The sequence below is a fragment of the Strix aluco genome, chromosome 5, assembly GCF_031877795.1.
Source record: "Strix aluco isolate bStrAlu1 chromosome 5, bStrAlu1.hap1, whole genome shotgun sequence".
Taxonomy (NCBI): Eukaryota; Metazoa; Chordata; class Aves; order Strigiformes; family Strigidae; genus Strix; species Strix aluco.
In genome coordinates, this window is record NC_133935.1 from 61,026,272 (window position 1) to 61,041,202 (window position 14,931).

The 14,931-nt window shown below is 41.6% G+C and overlaps 1 protein-coding gene across 4 annotated transcripts in view; it reads left to right on the plus strand.

Moving 5' to 3' along the window:
* Window positions 1-14,931, plus strand: part of ST7 (suppression of tumorigenicity 7) — a 157,327-nt gene that overhangs the window by 84,072 nt on the left and 58,324 nt on the right. For 2 of the 4 annotated variants that reach the window (XM_074827551.1, XM_074827549.1), the window contains exons 2-4: window positions 2,066-2,148; window positions 5,365-5,406; window positions 11,627-11,786. In XM_074827551.1, coding sequence (XP_074683652.1) covers window positions 2,066-2,148; window positions 5,365-5,406; window positions 11,627-11,786 — 285 coding nt within the window. The remainder of the gene's footprint in view (window positions 1-2,065; window positions 2,149-5,364; window positions 5,407-11,626; window positions 11,787-14,931) is intronic. The other 2 variants (XM_074827553.1, XM_074827550.1) reach the window with 1 other exon arrangement.

Here is a 14,931-nt window from a genome sequence, read left to right on the forward strand (position 1 = left end):
TGGATTTTCGTGTTATTGTTGGCACTGCAGCAGCATTGTCCTACATGGGCGACACGGACATCTATATCCCATCATAGCATATTCTCTCTCAGGAATATCCTGACCTAAGCAGAGGAAGTAATTTCACTGGCAATTTGAAATTTCCCCAGTGACATAGTTTGATTATGTCTCTGGCTTACATTTACATTCCAGAATGAGGAATGTTTCTTCTAAAGGACTCATGGTGGTTGGTAGAAGCCAAAGCTATTTCAGTCTCTCCATTCCTTGTCCTTCTGGGGCTGAAGAAAGCAGGGACTACTATTTCAAAATCAGCTTGTATTAGACATTAAAAAAAAAAAAAAAAAGAAAGGAAGGAAGAATGGGAACAGAAAAAAAGAAAGAAGTTGGAAAATCCTGACTATTGATCCAGAGGCGGCATAAATCAGTGTAGCTCTGTAGCACATAGTAAAACTGGGGATGTTATGCTGATTTAAACTAGCTGAGAATCTGGCATCCAACTCATTTGTGAAAGAAAATGTACGATGTAATTAAAACCCACCAACTTCACTGTATCAGCTTGGTTCTTAATGCCACTCCGATGGAGCAGAAAATGACACTTCCATTTTAACAGTTCATGGCTTTTTCAAGAAAAAAATAGAAAAAATATGTAGTCAAAACCCAAACAAAGCAGCTGAATCGCAGGGTTTCAATCTCTTTTTGTGATGCATTTCTGGAAAACAATTTTCTCTTACTGGTCATGGAAAACTAATAATATATTTGATGAATTGTATCCTGCTGTTGTCTTCTCTTCACTTTTGGCTCCATATTATTGAATATCAGTAAGTGTCATTTCTAAAAGGAACAGAATGAACTGAGGGCCTCCCACCTATGTATCCAGATCTTCTATCAGCATTTTTTAATGACTGGTAGTCTGCTACAAGCCTTTTAAATTTACCTGCTAACTATTCTCAGTTCCCTCTTCAGTCATGGATACATGTATATATACAAATATATATGCATGTATATACATATATGTATAGATGTATGAGAAATACTTTGGCACTGGTTAAGGATGAAACCAGTAGGTTTTTTTACAGAAGATATTCTAACCCTCAGTGTAGTTTAATAGAGAATGTTTTAATTTGTGGAAGATGGAGGTGATGGGAAGTTGAGAGTTTTCTTTAAACATCTAGAATTTAGTGAAAGAGCTCCAGTTCTCCCTGGTAGCTTCTGTAGAGTGATTCAAAACCTGTAAAAACATTATTTTATTCTCTTAAGGCCATTGGGATTTTCTGTGGGGTGCTGAGTACAACTACCTGGTGATTCTCTAAGCAGCTTCCAAAATGGGATATGACTAGAAAAGCCCTTTGAATTTCCAGAAGCCCATACAGATGGAATTGCCATTCCTTGCAGCTTGTCTGGCTTTGCTTCTGACCTAGATTTCAAATAATCTGTACAGCTATCATGATCTTCACCCTTAATTATCAGAAAGCCAGTTGGGTCTTTTCCAATCTGTTGTATGAATTTATTCACTGTTTTCATACTGAGTGGTTCACCAACTTTACTGCAGTGGAATGAGGGAAATGCTGTTATCTCCTACTTTATAAGTGAGGAACCAAGGTAATGAGAAGTAAAAGGCTTTTAAAAGTTTGCCCAGATAATTTCACCAGGATCATACAGGACGTTGAGACAATATTGGATGCAGGACATGGAGATCTGCCCCTAAGATTTCTAACTGCAACAGAGCAGCAAAGGCAGATAATAAAATGTCTTCCATATATCATGGGGAATCCTGAACTCAGTGTCAGTGGAGCGCTGACTGGAATAGGAAAAACATGTGTGCAATTGTTTTCCAATGCCTTGTGATTGACTCTGTTGTGAATAAAAAATTCTGCATGTGGCAATCTAACACTCTGCTTTATCACATGTTAGGCAGATGGAACAGGATGTTCTTTAAATTGTCTTTTTTATCAGAATTAAGGTAATACTTTATCTGAAGTTGGAAAGTAGTTGGGAGGAGGAGGGGACACATGTTCGGAACGTGTCCTGCTCTTGTACTCATGGTTTCTTTTCTTTTCTTTTTCAGTGAGTATGTTTTTGAACACATTAACCCCCAAGTTCTATGTTGCCCTGACAGGCACTTCCTCGTTAATCTCGGGACTTATTTTGGTAAGTACTAGATATATTAATATCACTTTAAGCATTGATTTTGTTATCTAGAATGGGATTTCAGTCTTTATCCAGATGAATAGATGTCTTCTTTTTTTCTTTATACTTAACATTTCTGCAGTACATAGAATTTGTATTTCTTCATTTGTACTTCTTTTTCTGTGGAAACAAAAAAAAAGAGAATGTTTCAGTGCTATGTGTCTTTGAAGAAAAGAAGTCTTGAAGGACAATGTGGCCCGTTAACAACCCTATAGTAATTCATAACAAGTGTTTGCACATTAGTGTTTACATCGACAAGTCCTACAGAAATAAAAAGCTGGTAAAAAGAAGAGGAGGAGAGGTACCAACTATCTCAGCTTAGCATGGTCCTATTAGAAAGTTACAGCAGGACTTAGAGAAACAGCAAGCAGAATATTAGCAGTAAACCTAGTTCTGGTGCCAGGATTCCAAGGGATAATTATTTCAGATCTCACTTTTACAATCTTTCTCAATACATACCTGCCTATTTGTTTAAAGGTCTGAAGAGTGTTTTTAAACCGTTTAAAACTCCCTCCTCCCATATGTAATCCCTGAGGGCTTCGTTGTTCAGATTGATGCAGTGGAGTGAATCATAATACCGCCACAGTGCAGGAGTCCAAACCAGAACATTTGCTCTGAATTTTATTTGGTGTCTTCTTAGAAACAAATGCAGGTAAAAAAATCTAAGAATCTGCACGGTGTACTTAGGGTATTATGCTTAGACTGGGCTGTTCTGTTTCCTCACTGCTGAGAGTTGGCTTTCTACTTGCATGAATAGAACAGAACAAGAACTAGAATAGAATAGAATAGAATAGAATAGAATAGAATAGAATAGAATAGAATAGAATAGAATAGAATAGAATAGAATAGAATAATCATCTAGTCCAACTGCCTGACCAATTCAGAGCTGACCAAACGTTAAAGCATGTTGTTAACGGTATTGTCCAAATGCCTCTTAAACACTGACAGGCCTGGGGCATCAACCACCTCTCTAGGAAGCCTATTCCACTGTTTGACCACCCTCTTGGTAAAGAAATGCTTCCTAATGTCCAGTCTAAACCTCCTCATGTGCAGCTTTGAGCCATTCCCACGCGTCCTATCACTGGATACCAAGGAGAAGAGATCAGCACTTCCCTCTTCACTTCCCCTCCCCAGGGAAAGGTTGGCTTTTTTGTTCAATCAGTCTTAGATCCTTTGACTAAAAACAAGTTGTACGCTTTAAAAATCTGCTGGATACAAGCTGCAGACCATCCCTCACCATACCAAACTAGGCATGTAATTGGGAGACCAGTGAGTCCAATTTTAGGAGTGTAGTTATCATAGTGGTAAGTGGAAAGAGAGGCATATCTAGGGGCTAGTTCACAACACCTCAGATCTACTGACCTCAGAGAAACCTGAAAGCAACAAAGATCCTAATTAAACTGTTATCAGTTTCATGTGGGAAATCTGCACCTCTCACTTCCACATTGCCTGTAGCTGATGTAGACAAAGAAATGACATCCTTGACTCCTGAATGCCTGTGAGACTCTCATCACACAGATGATTTCAGGTATAAAGCATCAGGTGCACTACTGCTGTGCCTTGCTCTGGGGTTTCCTTGTAGCAGAAGGCAATTACTTAATGTCTGCACCTTGGGCATTCATCATCCTTGTATAGATTGAGCCCCAAAGCACAGGACAGAGCTCCAGAGAATCAGCAGATCTTTCAGAATGTGAACAGGAGATAGACCTGTAAGACTTGGATTCAGCTCAGCACAATTCACTCAAATGCATGGGAGAAAAATACTGAATGTTACATTCAGCACTGTCACTCAGAAAGAAGAAACGTTTAAAAAGCCAAGCCCCACCACCCAGATGAGAAGGAATGAGAGAAATAACACAGGTTCCACAGGGACAATTCCATATTTGTTGTTAGAGAGTGAAGACAGCAGGAGGAGGTGGCAAGAAAAAGACAATTTGTGACCTGTTGGGCTTATGTGGAAATATCTTACACAATCAAACAGGAACAAAAACCCTAAAGAGAGACTAAATTATCTGAAACTAAATTGTGTATAGCATGATTGCAAATGTAGGTACATTTTATACTGTAGTCATGAAGGCAGTTTCTGAGGAATGAGCTCAGTAGGAGACTTGTGAGCAAGAAATTTCTAAGTGCTGTACTTTGATGGAAAGTACGAGAAGGAAGTGCCAAGGAGTATTCAAGACTGTGTTATGAAGAAGGGGCAGAAGAGCACTAATAGAAGCCTTCCAAGAAGAGATGAGACTGAGTGAGCCTTAACTGAAAAAAATCACTAAATGCTGCGTGACAAAGTCCATTATGAACAAGTTGAAGGAACAGTGAGGTGATGGAGCTATAGACACAGAATGAAAGAAGATTGAAAGCCTTTTTTTGTGGACTTTCACTACTGCTATCAGTTGTTGTCTGCTGTTCATATGCCACCATCCTAAGTGTGCAAAAGATACATAGGCCAGGCAGGTAGCAGCCAGGAACCCTAGTCTATAGGGTCCGTTGCCTGTGCTGAGAGGAACATGGGGTCTGTAAACTGAATGATGGAAAAGGAACTTAGCAGACATGATCATGGAAAGAAGAAACTGCAAGTTGAGCAGACCATGCATCAGGAAAGACAGATAGAACTGGAAAGTTCTAGTGAGGTAGTGCTAGCCTGTCACTAGCCCAGTTCTGCTTCAGATCAATTATTTCTTAATAATCTTGCTGTTCACCAATGGCCCTGTAACATGCTGAATTGCCTGCATTACCACCTACTTATCTGTCACACTACACAGCACCTGCAGTTCTAAAGGACTCTTAGACCTGCTAACGGTATTAAGTGAAACTCTTTTATAAAATAAACATTCTCTTGTCAAATCTACATTGCAGGGCTATTTTTCAGACTAGATGTAGTAATATTCCTTGGAATTTTCCACCATATGGTCTGGCAGATTTCTCTCTGTTATCAGTTGGCTGCAATTCCCAATTAGAAGGAGAAATCACAGCACTGCAGGTTATGAAATGATGGAAAATTCCATCCATTTCAGAACTGTGGTAACCGATGGGAAAGTGAATGCTTTTCCTATTTCATGTTTGGGTCATGAAACAATGACTCTGCAGAGTTCAGCTTTGGGCAATTGCATGCTACGTGACTCCTTTGCAAAACACTGCTCTCTTGTCTCATTTTGTCTCTTTGTTTTCATTCTTTAGGTAAAATTCTGGCCTTGCTGTAGGCAATGTGACTTAAATGAAGTAAGGATTTTAGACCTTTTTTCTTTTCTGGGTAGCTCAGAACTGTACAGAAAATACTTTTCTATATCTCAAGCATTCTCCTGAATAATTTCTTGACTACAGCACATAGTTTAAAATGAACAATTTAACATATATTCAATTCATCCCTATTTTAGGGATCTATTTTAGGCATCAAAAATAGGAACCAAATTAAGTCCTAAGCTGCACTAGAAATATTGTACTGGAAACTTGGTTCCACCACAGTTACTTTTAATCCAGTAAAAAACAGGGTTCTGTCTCACAGAATACAATGAGCTGCATTGTATTCGGTGTCTGAAAGGCTAAGGTTTTCCACAGGTAGGGTAATAAAACTGTCATGAAACACAACTGACGTCCAGTAAATGCTGTGAACTGGAACTATGTAAATGCCACTGAGATTTCTAAATAAGGCCACGTATTTAACATACAGTTATCACTAGAGTGAAAGTTGGTTAGCAAGCGCGGGTGGCATTTGCATTGCAAACTGATGGAGTCTCCGTTCTAACAAAGCATAGCCAGAAGTGAACCCCAGTCTTGAATCTGCACCAAGAATGCCTTGTATTCTACCTCAGAGCCTGGAACAATAAGAAGAGTTTTCTGCTACACAATGAGAAACCTTCTGCAATGCACAAATACCAGGTCTTTCAGAGATAAGAATTAGAAAACCAGGCTACAGAGGTAGAGAATGAGTGCTGAGTCTACACGCAGGCTAGCCTTGAGCACCTGGGCTGTCTGCTATTACCCAAGTATGTGTATAGTATGAGAGTCCCCGCCTTTTGTAGCCAATCGTACTAGTACAGGAAGTCTGAAAGAGGACCTGAATAACACAGAAGGGACCTGTCTTATTTTCTGTAGATATTAATTGTTCTTCTTCTTGTTTCATTACCTTTGTGTGGTCTGCTGCAGAGGAGCACAAAGGTGACTGAGTTCTGGGTGTTGCCACAGACTCCAGGAAAGTCTGACAGTTGTGCAGGGACAATCTTTGGCAGCTGAAAAGTGATACATGGTACTTGTTGAAAGTTTCTGCTCTGCTCAATGGAAACTGACAGGTCAGGGAGGGCAGAATCCTTGTAGGGAGTTCCTAAGAAACTGGAAACACTTGCCAAGGAGCAGATGAGAGAGGAAGGGTCTGTAGGAAGGCAGGCTATAACCCAGTCCACAGACAAGAGAAAGGTATCATAAGTAACTGGGGTATACTCAGTGTTGAGAGAAGTACTAAACTTAGTTCAGGCAGTATATTATTTTCTTTCCCATTTCTGTATTTCCAGGGGTAGATGAAGTGTAAGTGAATAGCTATTTATTTTGAATAAGCTGCTCATTAGCACTGCATGTATCTTCTTACGCTGACTCCCTGAGATAAGATAAATGGGAGTTTGGTAACCAGGAGCAGAGTTGAAATACACCTGCTAAAGGGGCATATTTCACCCAGAAGGAATGGGGCTGCATAGCATTCCAGACTGTTGTTAAGGACACTGAGAGCATGGTCAGAGGTGCACTGTTTCCTGGAACCAAAATGGGCAGGACTGGAGTATCTGCTTGAGTCACTGGCTACCCCTAACAGCTAAATAAAACAGACCAGGGCCTTTCTTTGTCAGAAGGCAAGTAGCATTGTATAGTCACATCCATATGGATGAACTCTCTTGCCTCCCAAAACAAGATGATCTTTTGCATACTGTCTACTGGAAACAGCCCCTGGGCTGTGGTATCCCTAGAACATGTCCAGTCATTGCCTGGGAGAGTTGGCACAGGCCAGGCAGTGTGCTAGCAAACAAACGGCATGGATGAGTGAGCCAGTCAAACCTGTGCTGTGCTCTCATTTTATTTATCAAATAGGCTTAAACCATGGAATCAAGTTCTGCTATTGTTATCCTTTTCCTCAAGACAGTAAGTTTCATTTAAATCCCATTAGATCAGTTGTTAGTACTCCTCATATTAGAAAAGTACTTCAAATCTTAGTCCTCTGAGACTGGGAAGCCTCATTACAAGGCTGAATGAGAACTCTGAACTGTGGAAGCTGCTGGCAAACAAAATCCTTTAGTGCTTCTCTGGAAGACTCAATACACATACACTAGGAGAGGACCACAGAGAATGTTCGCTCTAAGAGAGGATGCCTGTGTCGGATATGATAAACAGGAAAGCATAATTCAGATCACTGATAGACATCACTACTTGGTTCAGTGAGAACCACCATCAAAACCATCCCTTGTGAATTGATGCATTTATGATGGAATATGTGTTCTGAAAAACCAGGCGAGAAGATCAGATATCCAAGTGATGCAGAATAGATTTGTTGCTACACAGAGAAATAACATGATGCAGGATTGTCTGTATGTGAGAGCAGAGATAAGAAAGAGGATGACTGTAATGTTTTCATTGCACAGGGGAAGACAAGTATCTGCATGGAGAAGCAAAAGCAAAAAAAGTCCAGAGCAAACATCTGAAATGCATTAAGAAGACTTATGAGTGATTAACCAGCTCTTACTTAACCTAAATATATTTGTAACCGACAAGTTTTTTTTTTTTCATAGCCATGCATTTCTAGAAATCATCAATAAGGGTTTTCCAGAATCAAATACGCTTACATTAAGCATTATCCACACCAGATTAAAAGAATAAAAATTCTAGATTTGGATTTCTAAACACACAAAGCTGGAAACATTCAGAACAGGGTTTTAACTTGGCCTTTGTGAGCATAATAGTTTCAAAGATCCCTTGAGGGTTTGGAGATGTTTGACCCTGTTCTGATTTGAAAGCACAGGCACTAACTAGAAAGAGCCCAGAGAAGTTTGGCACTGCTGTGAAGGGGACAAGGTCTGTGAAGGTGAGTTCCCCTCCCACTGTATGTATATGACAGGAATGAGGTGGCCTTTTCTTTCAGAAGTGGTGCAGAAATGATCTTTCTCCTTAATTTCCTCTCTGATCCACATCTATTTCAATGGCTAATTAATCCTTGTGTAGTCAGCTATTATTCTGCCAGATGATCTCTCATCTGCTGAACTGTCAAAAGCTTGTTGACTTCACATTCAAACTAGAGCTGGTGCAGTTAGAAATCAAATTTGATTTATAGAAATCAGGTTTCAGAACAGCTTACACTGTCTGAGAAAGGTACAAAAATTCTGCGAAGAGAATTTATTGTTTTGACTTCAGTACCAGATTACCTTCTCATACACCCTGAATAAATCACTCCAAGCAAAGGCTTATTATGATGATCATTTATGGCTTTAATTTCTAAGAGACCATATGCATTGAGATCTGGCTGATGTTTCCTGGCACTGGATTCGCTCAACATCGCAGATATTTTCAGAACTGCCTTAAACAATTTAATTTTTTTAAGTAATTAATGTATTTGTAAGTCTAGGGAGGCAGACTGACAGCTGTATTACATGTTCTAGCAAGTTCCAGTCAATCAGCTGAACTGTAGTAGCAACCACATATATATACATTCTTTCTGCTTGTATCCTGAGTTTCCTTGAAATTCAGTGTGACAGTTTTCCAGCTGGTATACATTTGTGCAGGGCAAGTGGGCTCAAGCATGCGCTTGTGCTGCTCACTCTCCCTCTCTGGGTTTTACTGACTTTTTATCTAAAAGCTGATTATGATTGAAATAATGAGCAGGAATTTATTAGCACATTTTGAAAAATCTGTTTTTCTTCTCTTAAAGAAAGTATGAAGCTTGTTAGATATGGTCTATAACTGCCAAGAGTTTTGAGCAGCCAGTCTGGCAGCTGTACTTTAGTCCCTGACTTGTGTTACAGTGATACTCTTACTGAGTGTCCCTTGCCTCAGCACAAGACTATAATGTTTGATTCCTAACAGCCACTCCCTCTGAGGCCTTGGGCAGGTAGAACTGTGGCTTGTGTGCCTTGATTTGTTCAAGCTTCAAAGTTTCCAAAGATAAAACAGAAACAGATGCTCACAGCAGATCTGTGACTGCATCTCATGGCACGGCCTTTCTCTCATGGTCAGCCACATGCTGCCTGCTTAGGTTATGATGCTCTCTTAGATCATAAGATTTAAATTCTAAACCCTTTAGAAAGTGTTGTGTGATTAAGAGCATGAGGACAGCTAAAACCAAAGCTGGCTCACCTGTGCTAGCTCCCTGTTCACTGGAGGCAGCGGTGCATGCCAGAGGAAGTGTATCAGCAGTGCAGGGGCAAGTGTTCAGTGATAGTCCTCAGCGTTCTGTCCCTGGCTTCCCAGGACCCCCACCTGGACACGGCTGCAAGCGTGTGCTGATGGAATGGGCACAGCGACAAATGCGCTGTGGAGACTATGTAAGGAGGAACTCCGTGCTGTGTGGGTTTTCAGTGATTTGCCTGGGACATAGAGTTCACAAAGATCTGGGTGTGTTTATGTTCTGGTTTCTCTGTGGCCATCTTCCCAAGTGCTTGTGACCTCTATGTGTTCACATAGCACTTCTGCCTGCTCCTCATCAGACTGCTCCATTCTTCCTTGTTGATGTCTCCTAGAAGAGCCGTTAGATTGTTTTGGGGACTGAGTGATCTCCAGGGCTGCCATGCACTCTTGTGTGAACTTGTCTCAAGTGGCCACCAGCTACATTCCCCCTCCATTCCAGTGCAGCTAGGGTCAGCTTACTCCGGATGAATGTTGTAGACACTTTAACAACACAGCTGAATTCAGGGGAAGCCCCGCTGCAGAATGCATTGGAGTACCCTTTGGAAAGGAACATTTTCTTACTGTGCCAGAAGGTTAATCTTCTGTTTTTCCCCTATGGAATAGTTTAAAGGGGGAAAAAAATAAAGTAAGTCTTGTATACAGACAATTCCATGGAGACAGAAGTCAGTTCAATTATATAAAGACTCAAGAGAACTTAAAGATGAAAAAATACTGTGGGAGGGAGAGTGTGGAGCCCAGCCTGAACCTCTTTGCAGCAGGCAGACTCCTAAGAGGCCTTGCAGAGCCTGCGGGCTCCTGGCTGGCCCGCCAGAACCTGCTCGACAGCGCACTGATGGTGTCAAAGATGTGAATGCAATCCTTTCACTTGCTGATTGTGCCTAGTTGTTGTAAGAATTAATAAATAATTTTTTTTTTCAGAGATTTTGTAAAAGCTTTCAGCACTGGCATAAAACATGGAGACACCAAGTAATAAAGAACGGGCAAAGATTGTTCACAATTCCTAGTGCAATCAATATTACAAATTTCTTCCAGCTGGTATATAGATGTTTGTGTGATGATTCAAGTGCAACTGCAAAATACACTCATTTTACATACTCATTATAAGCGTGTGTGCCTTTACAGTTTTTAGTCAAAACCTTTTCCCTATTTATATGAAATAGTCTTCATTTTCAGGTCCATGTGGTTTCCTGAGAGATGTGTATTCTTACCCAAGAATGTAATTTCATTGTGAAAATACCACTGATATATATATGTATATAATTTCAATTACAAGGGATTCTTTTGGCTGTGGAATGATTTTCCAAGTAAAGCTCTGTAAATAATAATTTTTTCTGCTAGCTGAACCAAAAGCTTAAAAATAAAATTAATTCAGAATCAGCCCAAGTCAGCCAAACAAAACAAAACACAGTTCAGTTGCGGAAAAAAGAATCCTAAAAGGAACAGGATTCAGCTTCCTGGAGTTTGCTTGGTATTTGTAACATTTTTCAAATTCAACTCAGTAAATTCCTTTGGAAGCATTACTGGGAAAACAAGCACACACCTGCTTTTCCTCAGTTTCCCTTGACTGCAGAGGGAGCTGGGGAAAGGTGAGGCGAGAGCAGAGTCCTGACTGCAGCATCCCATTTACGTGGCTGGTGTCAGACGGGATGGAGCTGAACTGTTTTTTTCCAGAAGACAGTTTAGAGGAATGCTCCTACCAACTTTAAATGCCTTTAAAAGAAGTAATTTTTAAAAACCCAAAACAATCAAACACATTTTTTTGCTTGAGATTTTTGTCCTCCTGTACACCAGGTTTTTAAAGCGATTTGCCAGATTTGGCACGAACTTGGATCAAATTTAACCTCTCAGCATGCCACAGGGAGGGGGGCCGGCCGGCCGCTGCGGCCTCGGTGCTCCTGGGGCGGGGAAGGCGGCGGCAGGTGCCTCCCCCCGGGTGCGGCGGGAGGAGGCCGCCGCCCGCCCGCCTGCGGCGGTTCCCGTTTCGGGTCGCGGCGCAGTGCCGCGGGGCGGGGCGGGCCGGGCCGGGCCGGGCGCTGACTTGCGGCGCTGTCGCTGTCTGTTGCAGATCTTCGAGTGGTGGTACTTCCGCAAGTACGGCACCTCCTTCATCGAGCAGGTCTCGGTGAGCCACTTGCGCCCTCTGCTGGGCGGGGTGGACAACAGCGCGCCCAGCACCGCCAGCGCCGCCAACGGGGACGCGGACTCCAGCCGCCAGAGCGTCTCAGGTGAGGGGCGGCGGGCGGCGCTCACCCTCACCCCTCACCCTCACCCCTCCGCCGGCGGGGGCTGCCGCCTCTCCCTCGGCTTTCGAGGCGGTGTAAAGCTGAAACTTTGCTTCTCAAGGTTCCTGTGCCCCGGGTCACCCGGCGCCGGGGAAAATGTCCTTTATATGCCTGAGGAGAGACATAAGGGGCTGTTACCTCGGGGGGCTGTTGGGCTGGGTGGAACTGGATGCAGGATGAAGCTGCTGGGTGGTGGCTGAGCCTCCTGCCCCAAAACACCCCACATTTACCTCATCCAAGGGTGCCATGCTCGACTTTTGCCCAGGCCCGTTGTGGCAGCAAAAGCTAGGCACACCTTCGGTACAAATATCTCGTGCTGAGCTGTGAGACCAGATAAGGTTTCCTTTAAACTTGTTTTGTTGTCAAATAAAAGGCAAAGCTGCTTTATTAGTTGCTGTGACTAATTATATCTTTCCAAATTCCTGCAGCGTTTATTGCTCAGGCTGTATTGCTAATGCATCTATTTCCCCCTTGTTCTGAAAGCCCTGCTAAACTGCATGTGCTCTTTCTACAGTACAATTTCTAAAGGCAGGTGGTATTTTTATTTAAATTCTTTTGAATAAACCAAGACTGTGAAAAAAATAGAATCAGAAAAAAATGTTGGGAATGCTCATCTGCTTTTGTATCACTTTATTTTTTAGATAAATTAGGTAGTATGTAAACAACATTTGGATTTCACTTTAGTAAATGGAAGCACTGTGACTTTTAATAGCTTAAGGGCTTGTTCTGTCCCTGACTCTGCTACCAATTTGATTTGTGACTTTGGGCAAGTCATAATGTAGTCAGGTTTTTTAAAAAGGCCTCCAGTTTAGGGGACCTGATTTCAGGCATTTGGGGCTCAATTTTAGTGAGCTTCCTGACATTCACAGCCCTTATGAGTTTCAGTGTAAGGAGTAGGTGCTGCAAATCAGGCTGAAGGTGTCTGATGCTAAGCCCTTCAATCCTTTAAAGTTGACCTTGACACTCTGGGGTTTCTTTTCTAGTGCATATGATTATTCTGAATAAACATATGATTGAGGAGGTGTTTTGAGAGCCTTATATAAGCAGTATAAATGTACGAGTTGTAATTTTTGTTATGTGTTTATATATTACTATAATAAATACAAATTTACTTGCTCTGGTGAAAAAGACAGTGTTAAATCAGAAGAAATCAGCTTTTATGTGATGAAGGAGAGAATGTCAATTTTGAACTGAGGCAGCTTGAGTCCTCTTACAGCTCTGGGGCCAGAGGATGATCTCTGCAGGTCAGTTTGTTCACATCACAGGTTTGGAGTTCTGCTGAGGCACTTTGAGTCAGGTGCCTGGTTGCCTGGGGATGGTTCCTCTGAGAGACAGGCCAGCCTGCCTCAAATGAATCAGCCCCCCAAGCACTGATCTTGGTGGACTGAAGAGGAGTCCCAGGGGAACTTGTCTCTCTGCTTGGGTGACTCAGCTACCTGGGGGGGATGAATCGAAAACTTAGCCTGTGAGTAATGAAGATGCTGAAATACTATTGCTTATGGCTTGAGTTGGTGATACTGACTGTTAAAGAAAGTCAGGGCAGGAGCATCTCGGCTTGTGTTCCTCATCTGTAAAACAAAGTTTACCTATCTCAGCCCTAGCTTGGCATACAGGCCATAATCTTAATATTGGAAATTACTTCAACTTTCATTAGGGGTGTGGCCCTAGAATCAATTATGGTTTCATTAAATTTATTTCCTCTGCAGACTTTTAAAATATATTGGAATTAACAAGTGAAAAAAAGTGAATGAAAGAAACCCAAATTCAGTTATGGAGAAAACATTATTGTTTAGCAGCTGAGGTGCCTGTGTCTGTACCTGGCAAATTTTATTTCTGCCCTTTAGCGTTCATGAAAACAAGCAAACAAAAATTAGCTTTGAACTTACAAGTTAAATAAAATAGGTGGCCTCAAAAAACCTTGCTCTCTACTGAGTATTTCTACTTAGGGAAGCCTCCATATAGCACAGCAAATTCAGCTGTTGCCATTCCCATCTGAGGAGAGGCTGTGAACAGCAGCACTGCACGGTCCAATATATTAGATTTGGATGGACTGGCAGAAAGCATGGGATGGCTTGGAAACACCTGTGCGCACTCATCAACGCTCTCAGTCACACTTCAGCAGCTCTGAAATAACTCCCATCATTTTAAAGCAGAAGACACATTATTTGGACTAATGAGGTTCACCCAAGCATCTTGACTTTTCTGATATAAACAAATAGTCAAGGAGCGTGTTTGCTTTCAGTGCGTTGGCACCTGAGTCTATGAGTTGGGACTCTCACAGTGTCTCTGGATAGTGTGTCTGTATGGATAGCCTGTTATTTGTGCCTTCAGAAAGATATTGGTGCTCAAAACGTGATCATTGAACAAGGAGCTGAAAGATTAATCTTCAATAAATCCTAATTGCTTATGTAAAATAAGGACATAGTTATGTTATTAGTTTGTAATGTAACAGAAAAGGCAACCTTTTTGGTTTACCATGCATCAACACTGGGATGTTTCTTTCACTGTCCAACAAGGTGAAGATGAGTTTTTCACTTGTCTCACCATGTTTTCCTGTGTAGATGTTTAACTATGGTAGAATATTGCAGTAGGTATCTTTGTCTTCAGAAAGGTCAGAAGAATGGTTGTTGTACTGAGACTGTGGTATCCACAGATACCAAGACAAAAGGAACAAAGAGCACGTGTTTAACTAGCCAGGCAGATGCCAAACTAACCCCAGGACAGGAGGTGCTGATAAAATACCTTCTTCACTTCCCCTTTTTGTTTCCCGATTCCACCTTTCCCTGGTGCAGTGCTGAAGTACTGCATAGGTAAAGTATAGCCACTTAAATTTAAATAAGATGAGCAAGAAGAATGGTGTCACTGTGATCAAATAGTTGTTGTCTAATCTTGTTGGTTGCAAATAGAGTAAGCCAAGTCATTGAATTGTACCGCTGGAGCTGAGAAGGCTGATGTTGATTTAATATTTACAATGGTTTGATAGTCGTATTGGGTAAAAACTATCAGATTGAAGCCTGTCAAACAGCCATATCCTCTGGCTGCACAACAGAACAGCTGAATGTTGATTGAGCACTTCTGCTGACTAAAC